At 34.9% G+C, this 12708-nt stretch overlaps 1 protein-coding gene across 2 annotated transcripts in view; it reads left to right on the top strand.

Annotated features, from left to right (window-relative positions):
• The window catches only part of LOC121380704 (proteasome subunit alpha type-4-like), a 13546-nt gene extending 2091 nt beyond the window's left edge, over positions 1-11455 (top strand). For both annotated transcript variants that reach the window (XM_041509664.1, XM_041509657.1), the window contains exons 2-9: positions 1189-1231; positions 2237-2399; positions 3291-3368; positions 5078-5166; positions 5986-6116; positions 7528-7651; positions 8593-8788; positions 11230-11455. In XM_041509664.1, coding sequence (XP_041365598.1) covers positions 1189-1231; positions 2237-2399; positions 3291-3368; positions 5078-5166; positions 5986-6116; positions 7528-7651; positions 8593-8756 — 792 coding nt within the window. In that variant the 3' untranslated portion in view covers positions 8757-8788; positions 11230-11455. The remainder of the gene's footprint in view (positions 1-1188; positions 1232-2236; positions 2400-3290; positions 3369-5077; positions 5167-5985; positions 6117-7527; positions 7652-8592; positions 8789-11229) is intronic.
• The last annotated feature ends 1253 nt before the right edge of the window (positions 11456-12708 follow it).

The raw sequence follows: 12708 nt of genomic DNA, 5'->3' as shown, positions 1-12708 counted from the left end.
AAGCATTTTGAGGTGTGCAATTTTTCACTCGCCATGGTTTTTCAAAAGCCAAGGACTGCTGCTAGGTCTAAAAAGTCCTTTTTGCAGGCCACTACATTTACATGTATTTCAAGTCCTAGTTGGTCACATCGCATTTACGCAATATTTAAATGAAAAGTAATGACGGCACTTACTAGCTTTCACGTAAAATATGAATCGACTGTACATGTTAGTTAGATATTTAAGAAAAAAAGATGAAATTATAATATTCAATGGTTAGCAGTAGAATATTTACTGAATACTCACTCAATGCAAAACATGCATGTTAAGTTTCGCATAAATACGATATATAACCAACTTGCTCACAACTCCCCATTCTAAACATAAGAGAGAATCAAATTCAGTTTAAGTTTCATTTAACGACACCACTAGAGCACATTGATTTAATACTCATAGGCTATTGGATGTCTAAACATTTGATATTTTTTTTACATATAGTATTAGAGATGAAACGCGCTACTATTTTCCATTAGTAGCAAGGGATCTTTTATCCCACAGACAGGATAGCACATACCACAGCCTTTGGTATACCAGTCGTGGTACACTGGCTGGAATGAGAAATAGCCCAATATGTCCATCGACAGATTGATCCTAAACCGACTGCACATCAGTTTTTCACTGAATTACATCCCTCCCTTGACAGCAGATACAAAGTCTTATTATCAAACATGCTTTTATCAGCTGTACACGATGTAATAATACAGGGCTTCTAGAATTTTTGTAAAATCCACTAGCCATGGGATCAGTAATTTTAAAAATGAACTAGCCACGATCACACATTCACTAGCCCTACTTTACTTTAATAAATTTTTACTAAATAATAGTAATAATCAGATATGTCAGAGGGACTATACTAAAGAGGCTTAAAAACACTGACATTAGGGGTTGGAGTGGAGTCAGTATATTCATATTTACAAAATAGACTTAACTGCAACATTTGACAATTTTTGTTTTTCACTAGCCGTCGGGCATGGCAATTGTAGTTATTTACTAGCCCAACATTGAATATCACTAGCCACGGGAGTGGGGCTACCATAATCTAGAAGCCCTGAATAATATAAAAATTAAAATGGAGGGGTCTGGGTGGATATCTTCTTGACGAGTAAGTTAGTCTAAAACACTTAACATTCCAGTATTCACTTTTTACAGGCACGAAGATATGATTCCAGGACGACAATTTTCTCGCCAGAAGGTAAGTAATATTTATATAAATTTATATAGTAATATATGTTATAAAACTATTGATCTTGTTTAGTATAGCATTATTAAGACATGGTTAAGACATGGTAAAACTATACATGTATACATGTACACATACAGCACTTGTGTTGACTCTTAACTTGATTATTTAAAATACTATGTACAGTACATGTAGATGTGTGATACAATACAGATTAACATAAACCAAAATGTTGTTAGAAAAGCATATGATATGATGGTACATGTGTACAGTGAAAACAATTGGTGACAACAGGGTTTTAGATCTTACTAATTTGGGCACATGTTTTTTGTCTCCTCCAAGCACAGTGAGGTCTTTTTAATATATACACATTTTTATGTTAACAGTTAATGAAGAGTTGTGGATCTTAAGAAATGCATTTCAAGTTGTTGTTTTTGGTGGGGTTTTGTTGTTTTTTAAGGCGCGAGACGTAGCCCAGTGGTAAAGGGCTCGCTTGATGCACAGTCCGTTTGTGATCGATCCCCGTGAGTGGGACCATTGCGCTATTTCTCGCTCCAGCCAGTGCACCACGACTGGTATATCAAAGGCCGTGGTATGTGCTATCCTGTCTATGGGATGGTGCATACAAAAGATCCCTTGCTGCTAATCGAAAAGAGTAACCCATGAATTGGTGACAGCGGGTTTCCTCCCTCGATATCTGTGTGGTCCTTAACCATATGTCTGACGCCACATAACCGTAAATAAAATGTATTGAGTGCGTTGTTAAATAAACCATTTCCTTCCTTCAAGTTGTTTTTGTGGTATAAAAACATCACATTTCAGTGGTTTTAAGGTGATATGTTTTGAAGTCAGCATGTTTGGGCAAGATTTGGGTGGGGTGGGAAGCACAAAATTTATCACCTTCAGTTTTGTGTAATCTAAAAGCCCATGACTGGTAATACTGGTATTTGTGTTGCTTTAGCTGTACATATGTTTGTCCTCTTAAAAAATTTCTCTTTTTTTTTTTCATGTCTGTAGGGCGTCTGTACCAGGTTGAATATGCTATGGAGGCAATCGGTCATGCAGGAACTTGTCTAGGTATATTGGCCAAAGATGGAGTTTTGTTGGCAGCCGAGAAACGGAACACAAATAAACTGCTTGATGAATCGGCTAACTCAGAAAAGATTTATAAGTTACATGAGTAAGTATGAATTGCATGAGTATTAATTGCATGATTAACCAACATAGCATTTGTAATGACTGAAATTACATTTGAAATTATGCATTTTCTTTTTTATTTAGAGGGTGGGACATAGCCTAGTGGTAAAGCACTCACTTGATGCGCGGTTGGTCTAGGATCGATCCCCATCAGTGGGCCCATTGAGCTATTTCTCATTCTAGCCAGTGCACCACAACTGGTATATCAATGGTCATGGTAGGTCCTGTCTGGGATGGTAACCATGGCAAATGAGGAGGCACCATGGCCAACAAGAGGAGACCAAGGCAGATGAGGAGGACATAACCAAGCAAAATATACCCACCTTTTCTGTGCAATCCATGCTTTTCCAAAATTGTTTAGAAACAAACAAGAAACCACATCACCGCATCAATTCTGACACTTTCGTCTGACTAGAGACGAATTACAGTAGAATCTCATTGGGTTCGAACTCGAAAGAGTCAAATACACCACAACTCTTGAACCAAAAACAAAGTCCCGAGTTATACTTACACGATGTTGACCGAATTGTTAGGTCGAACTACCCGATGGATCGAACGCTTTCTCAAGCACCGACAGGGTTTGAGCCAACGGGATTCAGCTGTATATATTTATTTGTTTTTGCCATATATAATTCAGTAAATAAAAATGTGTTGAGTGTTTCATTAAATAAACATTTCTTCCTTCTTTCTTTCTTCAAATGTCAGGTAGATCCTCGGCCACTGTACAACATCCAATTTTCAATTTCTGATAGGAAAGCAATCAGAAAAATTGTACATAGTGTTTTATAAATTTCTCAATTTATTCTTGGGAGTTGTAGAAAAGATCATATAATTTATAATGTTTTTTTGTTCGTTTTTTCTTCTGAAATTCTAGAGACATGGCTTGCAGTGTAGCAGGTATTACCGCCGATGCCAATGTTCTCACAAATCAACTCCGGTTAATAGCACAGAGGTGAGTTGACGACTTCTGCTGAGGTATTCCATTGATATAGTTCAGGGCTAACTCTGACAGCTGCCAAATTCAGCAATTGCGAATTTTAAGAACAATTGGAAAATTTTATTTTAAGTTGGCGAAATAATTTTACTATATTTTATTAGAAAATAACCTGTTTTCTGCCATTTTTTAAAGTTTAATAGATAATTTGGCAAAATTTTGTGTTCGCCCAGAGCTAGCCCTATAGTTTCAAGCCACCTAAATGGCCTGATAATTTATTGTTTGAAAATACAGCCATTTAATTTGTACTAAAACGATGGAGCGCTAGCTTGAGGTATTCAGACCATAGGATCAAACCCTCCCAGTGGATTCATTCTCTGATTGTTTTTTTTTCTTCCCCATTACAAACTTTTTCCTGTGATCGGTTTATCAAAGACAATGGTATGTGCTGTTCTGTCTTTGGGAAAGTGCATACAAAAGATCCCTTGCTTCTAATGGAAAAATGTAATTGGTTTTCTCGGAAAATTTTTATAAATCGGTGTGCTCTAGTGGTAGCGTTAAAACAAACTTTTAACAGATTGGGGATTTTTTTGCTTTCTGTTCATCGGACTTGAGGCAACTAAATGCCTGATGACAATGAGTGATGGCTGAAAAATAATGTACAGGTAGTGTATATTTTAAGGCACACAATTGGTGTGACTTTACCTTAAGTAGTAGTTAACTACTGTGCAACTACAACTTTTATTTGGATAATTTGTTAAACCGTCTCTATTTTTAAAACCAGTTTGGTTTAATTGAGGACCTAGTTCATCAATATGATCCCATGTTTGTGGGGAGTCACATTTTCCCCTCTCAGTCCCATATTTAATTTTTGTCAAATCATTTATTCTGAATGAAAAACAAATTTTCCTGGTGGTAGGACATAATATTTTTCTTACGTTGGCTCCATGTATTGATAATTTCATTACTGCCCCGTACAGACTATGTTACTTTGAGATGGTTTGGCACATTTAAATAATTGTATCAATTTCTGTTATTTCAGGGATATTTTACTCCATGTTTGTTTGATATTTGCTCAAATGTTTGACCATCTGTGAACAAGACTAATTTATTGTTTATATCACATTAATATAAGGGAAGTAACTAGTCTTGCTCTGTGTGTTATATTGATTATCTCCCATTGTATGAAGAAACTAAAATAGAAAGTAGAAATTTTTATTTTTGTAAATATAAATTTAATTAATTATTTTTTAAAATACTATCAGGGTTTCTGCCAGAAGGTACAAATTAAGTACCCTAAAATTTTGGAAATTAATGGATACATTTTTATAATTTTGAGAAAGGTTATAGTAAGAGAACTGCTGTTTAAAATTTGTCAAAGTACATGAAATGCAGTGTCCAGTTTCAAAAGACTTCCAACCCATAACCACCTATATTCACAAAACCGGTTTATGGTAAGAGAGAGATTTAATTTTGCAAAATTCTTCTCTCTTTTTTCTTCTTTTTTTTAAAGGACCACTATTTTCACAAAATGTATGTACATTTCAAATTTCATTGTTAATCGAGAACTGAATCTCGATCAATATTTTTGAAGTGCCTTCCACTAGTATAGGTAATGTAAATACTAAGCTCATCACAGAGTTTGGTTTAAGATGGTCTATTGTGGGGGGTTTTGCTGATTCTTCAAGTATCTCGTATACTATATCAATATTGCATGTATTTTTCAGATATCTCATACAGTATCAAGAAGCAATTCCCTGTGAACAAGTGGTTAGCACGTTGTGTGATATCAAACAGGCCTATACTCAGTTTGGAGGTAAAACCACCAGGATGATTCTTTCAAATTCAAACTTCCTACTACTGGGTTCAACAAATTCTCCGTCCCAGCTAGTTAGTTTTGGGTCTGGGCTATTGGAAATTACTGATTGTATTGCTATAGTACACATATATGGCACTAGCCACAGCTTCTCTGAGGGCTAGTGACTTTCTCAAATATATTTCTTCACTAATTTTAAAAAACCTATAAACTATAATAGTCAAAGTTCTGTTTAACTTCTACTTTGTTAGTTTAGGTGTTCTGTATTAGAGCTGTACATTTACTAATTTTATAATGGTTCAATCAGTCCAGCCGTGTTGACATGTGCTTTCAGCCACTGAAAGTTAAGCACATGTATCCACTGAATTTCCAGGCAGATGTGTCCAAGACAGGTTATTATGGTTATAACTACTAAACACTGCGACTTCCTAAGTTAGTCTGTCATATACACATAATAGCATGTACATATTATAATTGTATATTACATTAACAATGCTCTTGTAACAAATTATGTTATACAGACGATATAAATTATTGTCTTTAGTTATAAACTTTGCACTTGAGAATGTTCATATTAATATATGTTTTTGTTAAACATAAACAATAGCCTACAATAGATGATGTAATAATTGAAAAGTATAGTCCTTGAAAATGTTAAAAAGGTTCTTAAAAATTGTTTTCTTTTGCACCAGTGTAAAACCTGTCTGTATTGCAAGTCTTCAGTTTTTGAGTTATTGTCAGTTAAAAGTTAAATCTTTTTTCTTGGATTTATATTTTGATGTTTTGACCATTTGTTTTTACTGTTGTTATTTCTGCCAGGAAAGAGACCGTTTGGTGTTTCACTGTTGTACATAGGCTGGGATAAACACTATGGCTTCCAGCTGTACCAGAGTGATCCGAGTGGTAACTACGGAGGTTGGAAGGCCACCTGCATTGGTAACAACAGTGCTGTGAGTGTGTTTTGAACATTGCATATACAGTGAAATCCGTCTAAACCGGACCACGCCAGGAACCTAATATTTATCCGCAGGGCTTGTAGAATTTTATAAAAATCCACTAGCCGTGAGGACAATGATTTTAAAAATATACTAGCCGTGATTAAAAATTCACTAGCCGTGGGGACAATGATTTTAAAAATATACTAGCCGTGATTAAAAATTCACTAGCCGTGGGGACAATGATTTTAAAAATATACTAGCCGTGATTAAAAATTCACTAGCCCTACTACAATGCAATTTTTCTAATAGTAATAATTAGATGTCATCTAAAGAGGGAGATAGAGCTTAATTTTTTTTAGATTGGGAATAGAAAGAGTTGGGCAGGATATTCATATTTACAAAATACGTAAATGCAGCATTTGACAAGGGTTGTTTTTTTTCCACTAGCCGTCGGGCTAGTTATAGTAGTTATTTACTAATCCAACACTAAATATCACTAGCCATGGGAGTTTGGCTACCATAATCTAGAAGCCTTGATCTGATTTAGACAGGATTCAGTGTTTTGAAGGACGTGTTTTAGAATTTTGACAGTTTGGGACGATGAAACTTGTCCCGTTTTTGACAGGATTCTGCTTAGTCATGGCTCTAGTTTAGACCAGTTTCACTGTAGTTGCTTCATTAGACTGACTGTGTTAAAAGATACATGCCATGCTGATTGTTGGTTTATCAGTTAATGCCTGAATTGGCAGGGGTACATGCAGCATGTTTCTTGGAAGAAGGGTGCAACTTACGAAAATGGTAGATTCAGTATTCCAAAAATACAATGTTCTATACTAAAATGCATAGTACATTTGTAGTCTTTCAAAAAACCCAGCTTTTAATGTTCTCCACTAAAAAAAAGAAGAAATATAATTGGTATTCATTAATTAAAAACGAGGCAGGACATAGCACAGTGGTAAAACACATGCATGATGTGCGATCTGTCTAGGATCGATCCCGTATGGGTGGGCCCATTGAGCTATTTCTCGTTCCAGCCAGTATACCACAGCTGGTTTATCAAATGCAGTAGTGTGTGCTATCCTGTCTGTGGGTGCATATAAAAGAACTTGGGCTACTAATGGTAAAATGTAGCGGGTTTCCTTTCTAAGACTTAGTGTCAGAATGACTAAATGTTTGATTGCCATTTGTGCTCTACTGGTATCGTTAAACAAAACAAACTTTAACTTTCATCTGTTGAAAATTATATTTTGGGGGAACTTGTGTTTCAGGTTTTTTTTTACATCCCCGTGGATTTGTGTCTGTATTGTCAGTAAATTAATTTACAAGTAGCATGTATTTGTTAAATTGTATCTTCAGTCATTAATGAATGAGCATTAGAGGTGGTATTGGATAAATATTTTAGAGTGTATGTTTTCTCCTTCAGAATGCCGTGTCAATGCTGAAGCAAGAATACAAAGAAGGGGAGACCAATCTGAAACAGGCTCTGGAACTGGCAATCAAGGTTCTGAGCAAGACTCTGGACATGACGAAACTAACTCCAGAGAAAGGTCATTCATAGCACTGTTTGTTCATTCACACCCTAAATTAATTCTCACTCACTTTATTATACACAGAGGTTATTACCAAAGTGGATTTTGATATTGTAAGTAATATAATATATTTGGAATAAAAATTGTATTAAGCAAACCTCTGACAATACCAAAACACCCAAAGGTAATAATCTTTTTATGATAATTATAATCTCAAGCTTAATACATTTAAAAAAAAAACTTTATATACAACTGTAATTCCTGTCTTCCATTACTCAATATTCCAGTGATGTGTGAATATGTGACGTGATATCGTTTTGAATGGAAATTAGATTTAATTGATGTCATTTTGGATATCCCTTGCGCAAAAGTAAGCATGACATTTTTCAGAATACTTGACAGCCTTCAAAGTAAAGTTTGACTTTGGAATGAGTTAACATTTCAAGGGAAGGGTTTAATACTAACGTACACTTTTAAACAAAACACAAATGTTGATAAACTAAAAAAATTTTTTAAATGGACACTGTAAACAGTTCTGAAGGAGAAACATCAGCTTGCCTGTAATTTGTTCATAAAGAAAGAGAGATGTTATATTTAACTACGCATTCAACATATTTTATTTATGATTATATGGCGTCAGACATGGTTATGGACCCCACAGATATTGAGAGAGGAAACCTGCTGTCGCCACTTCATTGGCTACTCTTTTTTTTCAATTAGCAGCAAGGGTTCTTTTATGTGCACCATCCCACAGACAGGGTAGTACATACCACAGCCTTTGATATACCAGTCATGGTGCACTGGCTGGAACAAGAAATGGGCCTACCGATGGGGATCGATCCCAGACTGACCGCGCATCGAGCGAGTGCTGTACCACGGCTACGTCCTGCCCCATGTTCATAGTGAAGACTGAGTTACAATTCCTAATCGTTGTCTGTGTTTTCTTTGCGTACTTGCAGTGGAGATTGCCACTCTGACTAGGAAGAATGGAAAGACTCTGATTCACATATTGCCCAACTCGAAGGTGGAGGCCATGATTAAAGCGTACGAAGCAGAGGAAGCCAAGTTGGCCGCGGAGAAGAAGAAAGAGTCGGAGAAGAAGAAAGGAACATCGTCGAAATGAAAAATCTTCTTGTTAGTTTCGTCAGTTAAATGGTATGTTTGTGCAATTTATTCTTTTCGCATTGCTAATCCAGAACCTTGGGCCCATATTTTCGAAGCAATTTTAGCGCTATGAAATCTTAAAACCATCGTAAGATATGATGTCACTATGGCTGTGCTGTAGTGACATCACAACCTATGTTTTTACAATTTTGTAGTGCTGGGATAGCTTCGAAAATATGGACCCTGGCCTTCAAATAAATGTCAGACTATACTCTGTCCCATCATTCAATTAAAATGTTTTGTGTCCATAATTTCAGTTTGGTTTGATGTAAGAAGAAAAGTAAAAGTGTAATGAAAATAACAAAAAACTACTATTTTTAGGTGCAATTTACAAATCAGTCAGCTCAGAAATAAATAACTTGTAGTAAATTTTAAATATGAAAAAAGGCGATCCCTGTGGAACGGACTATAGTTTAGATTCATATTTAAACAATGCTTGAATTTGTCAAAACCCATGGAAAATGCTTGAATTTGAGAAAAATTCTTTTGAAAAGTGTTTATCTTACAAGTATATTTTCGTTGAAAAATATTAAAATTTACCATTCTCAAGTTTATTTTCTTGTAATTCTAAAATTTGTCAGTTAGTATTAATGATAGTTTTTACCAGTCAGCGTCGTTTTATCACAAATATCGAAAATTGTTGGATACGCTGTTACAAATACTGACAAAAATATTTGAGACAAAATGTTACCAATTATGTACAGTGACAGTAAAAGCCCTTGAAAACTAATTTTACAGTAGAACATGCTTGAATTTTGTCTTCCAAATTGTGTATGAAACTTGCAGACAGCATAACTAATAGCCTGATTACAGGATATTTCTGTCATTGTCTCAAGTTTCAGATTTATCATATACTGATGGAAAGAAATAAAGGATCACACACATAGCAACAAGAAATAATGACTGCATCAAAAATCAATTCATATTGTCAGAAGTTGACTGGGAACATATAGGCAGCACATTCAGTACTATAGACATTTAATTCCACATTACAACTTGGTATGAAATACAGACATTACTCGCTAGTAGTGAATTAAATATGGTCTACAATTTGATGTGTTCCCTTATTTCTTTCCATCAGTATATATTTTTTCCATTTTGTTTTTTAAATAGTTTATTGCCAGAGGAATATTTTATGATAATGTCATGACTGGGGCCCTGAGGTCATTTCTGTACATGTTAGATAGTAAAGCATCATTACATAATCTTAAGCTACAAATAATGTAACATTTTGATATAGAAATAAAATTGAGCAAGATTAAGTGAAAATAAAATGAAGACTGAAAGAGATAAAAGTATATAAGATAAAACGGTAGGTAGATATACTTCCAAACTGGCATCATGATTTAAACAAATATATATTGAAAGTGTCTCAGATGTAGCATTCTAGAAATTCTGACATTTTTGCATAAACCATTTATGGGTTATGTGAAAAAAAAGTACAGGTAACCTGTTTCATTTTGCATATACCTGTTATACCATTTGAGTGGAATTTAAAATTTAATGTACGAATCAAATACGATTTATGCAAAACTAGACTTGTACAAGTAATGAGCTAACATATGTGCTTTAGTGGTGTTGTTAAACAAATCAGAACTTTAACCTTTTTAATAGTCTGCAGAACAATTAATATGTTCACTTTTGTCTAGGAAATGTTCTTTTCAAAGCTTTGTGTAGCAATGTTTGTTAACAAATTATTTGCTGTATAAAATAAAATTTTCAAAACACATCAAATCAAATTGACATGAGTGATAGATTACTGCTTTTTCATATTACATTTAATAACAAGGTATTACTTCATCAGGGTTTTTTCTATTACAAATCAGTGCCTAACAACTGATTCATCAAAGTCCATGGTATGTACTATCCTGTTTGGCATATAAAAATGGAGTATCCTCTGTCTTTGTCAAAGTGTTGAAATTACCACATGCTAGACACCAAATAGCCATAGTTTAAATGTGCTGAGATAGTATAAAACAAATATGTCTTTGTTTGTTTTGTTTTTTAATCTGAGCGTCGCATGGTGAAAACCAGTGTCCAACAAGTGGTATATCAAAGACTGTGGTATGTGTTGTCCTGTTTGGTGGAAGGTGCATATAAAAGATTCCTTTTAATGCAAAAATGTAGCAGATTTCCTGTTTGACATCCAGTAGCCTTTGATCAATGTGATCTAGTGATGTCAAACAAAAACCCTGGTTTTTATTTAAATACTATCACTTATTTTTCACTATTGGAGCCATTTTTGATAATTATCCATTTACGAACATCAGAAGTACCTCTGAGAAGTAACTGTTTTGGAGACATTTGTGACACCCAATAGCCGATATGTATTTTTGTGCTGGGGTGTCGTTAAACAAACATTCATTCATTCATTCCACTGACTAAAACTAGAGTGCTAATTTAACTATTGTTTGCTTGTTTTGTATTGACAGCCATCCATCACGACCGTGTTGTTTACAAGCCGACAGAACTACAGCAGATCTGAAGAGAAGAACATGGACCAGTTCCTCCAACATTATTCACAAATAAAGACGTTTCATTGGACCGTGCGATACTTTGTTGTCATGGAAACAGACTCTGTGTTATTTGTTATGGCCACCATCATTTACATTGTCATCATCTATATTATTTAAATAAAAATAAACATGTTTTGCGTGACTATTTTGTTGAATCTATTAGTGCTTCCCTTTTTGATACTGGAATTGTGTTAGCTAGAAAAGGTTGTTGGCAAGCAATGGAACTGCCTAAAAAAAAACTTGTGTGTCGGAGAATGTGTCAACTTATTTTTAGATAGAGTAGGTTCACATTTAATTTTGTACTACACCCCTACAGATCCACATTAACTGTTATGTAATCTACACGTTTTTAACACTGATTGTGTATCTTGATAGCCACAATACCGGTATCTCATGAAGTGTTTTATCCCGCTATCACTATATACATTGCAAGATATGATGACTAGATAAATCTCTTTATTTTCGGTCATTGACCAAAAATATAGTTCACGTGACATAAGCCCGACCCGACTCCGTGTTTTAGACTAGATTTTCAATAAACATACTCTTTTAAATCATTTGTTGAAGTACAGTAAATACAAATAACTTTTAGTTTTGCGATAACAATATAAAACTTGTATATTTATTACGAATTATTGTTTAGAAACGTTTTTTGAATGTGACAGAATGTAGCTAGCGTCTTATAAAAAAATGATGTTTTGTATCTTGTATGACGACATGCAGCAAAAGCCTTGCTAGGTTAATGATACTTTATTTGTATATTTGGCCATGATGTACTATCCTGTCTGATGGTGCATATAATAAATCCCTTGCTACTAATGGAAAAATGTAGATGGTTTCGTCTCTAAGACTATATGTCTAAGTTACCAAATGGTTTACATCCAATAGCTGATGATTACTGTGCTATAGTGGTGTCGTTAAACAAAACAAACTTCTTTGTACATGACAAATATTAAAAGCTGAATATTCACTATGCATGTTGGACGGAACGTTGCCAGGTGATGCACAGTCCGTCTATGATCGATCCCCATCATTGAGCTATTTTTTGTTTCAACCAGTGCTCCACAACTGGTGTAACAATTTTTTTTAAATTATTTAACAACGCCACTAGAGCACATTGATTTTTTATCTTATCATCGGCTATTGGACGCCAAACATGGTCATTCAGACACTGTTATTTTTAGAGAAAACCCGCTGTCGCCACATATGCTACTCTTTTACAACAGGCAGCAAGGGATCTTTTATTTGTGTTTTCCACAGGCAGGATAGCACAAACCATGGCCTTTGTTGAACCAGTTATGAATCACTGGTCAGTGCAAGTGGTTTTACACCTACCCATTGAGCCTTGCAGAGCACTCACTCGGGGTTTGGAGTCGATATCTGGATTAACTGGTG

Source organism: Gigantopelta aegis, chromosome 2 (assembly GCF_016097555.1).
Source record: "Gigantopelta aegis isolate Gae_Host chromosome 2, Gae_host_genome, whole genome shotgun sequence".
Classification (NCBI taxonomy): domain Eukaryota; kingdom Metazoa; phylum Mollusca; class Gastropoda; order Neomphalida; family Peltospiridae; genus Gigantopelta; species Gigantopelta aegis.
This window is presented reverse-complemented; position numbering and strand designations above follow the sequence as displayed.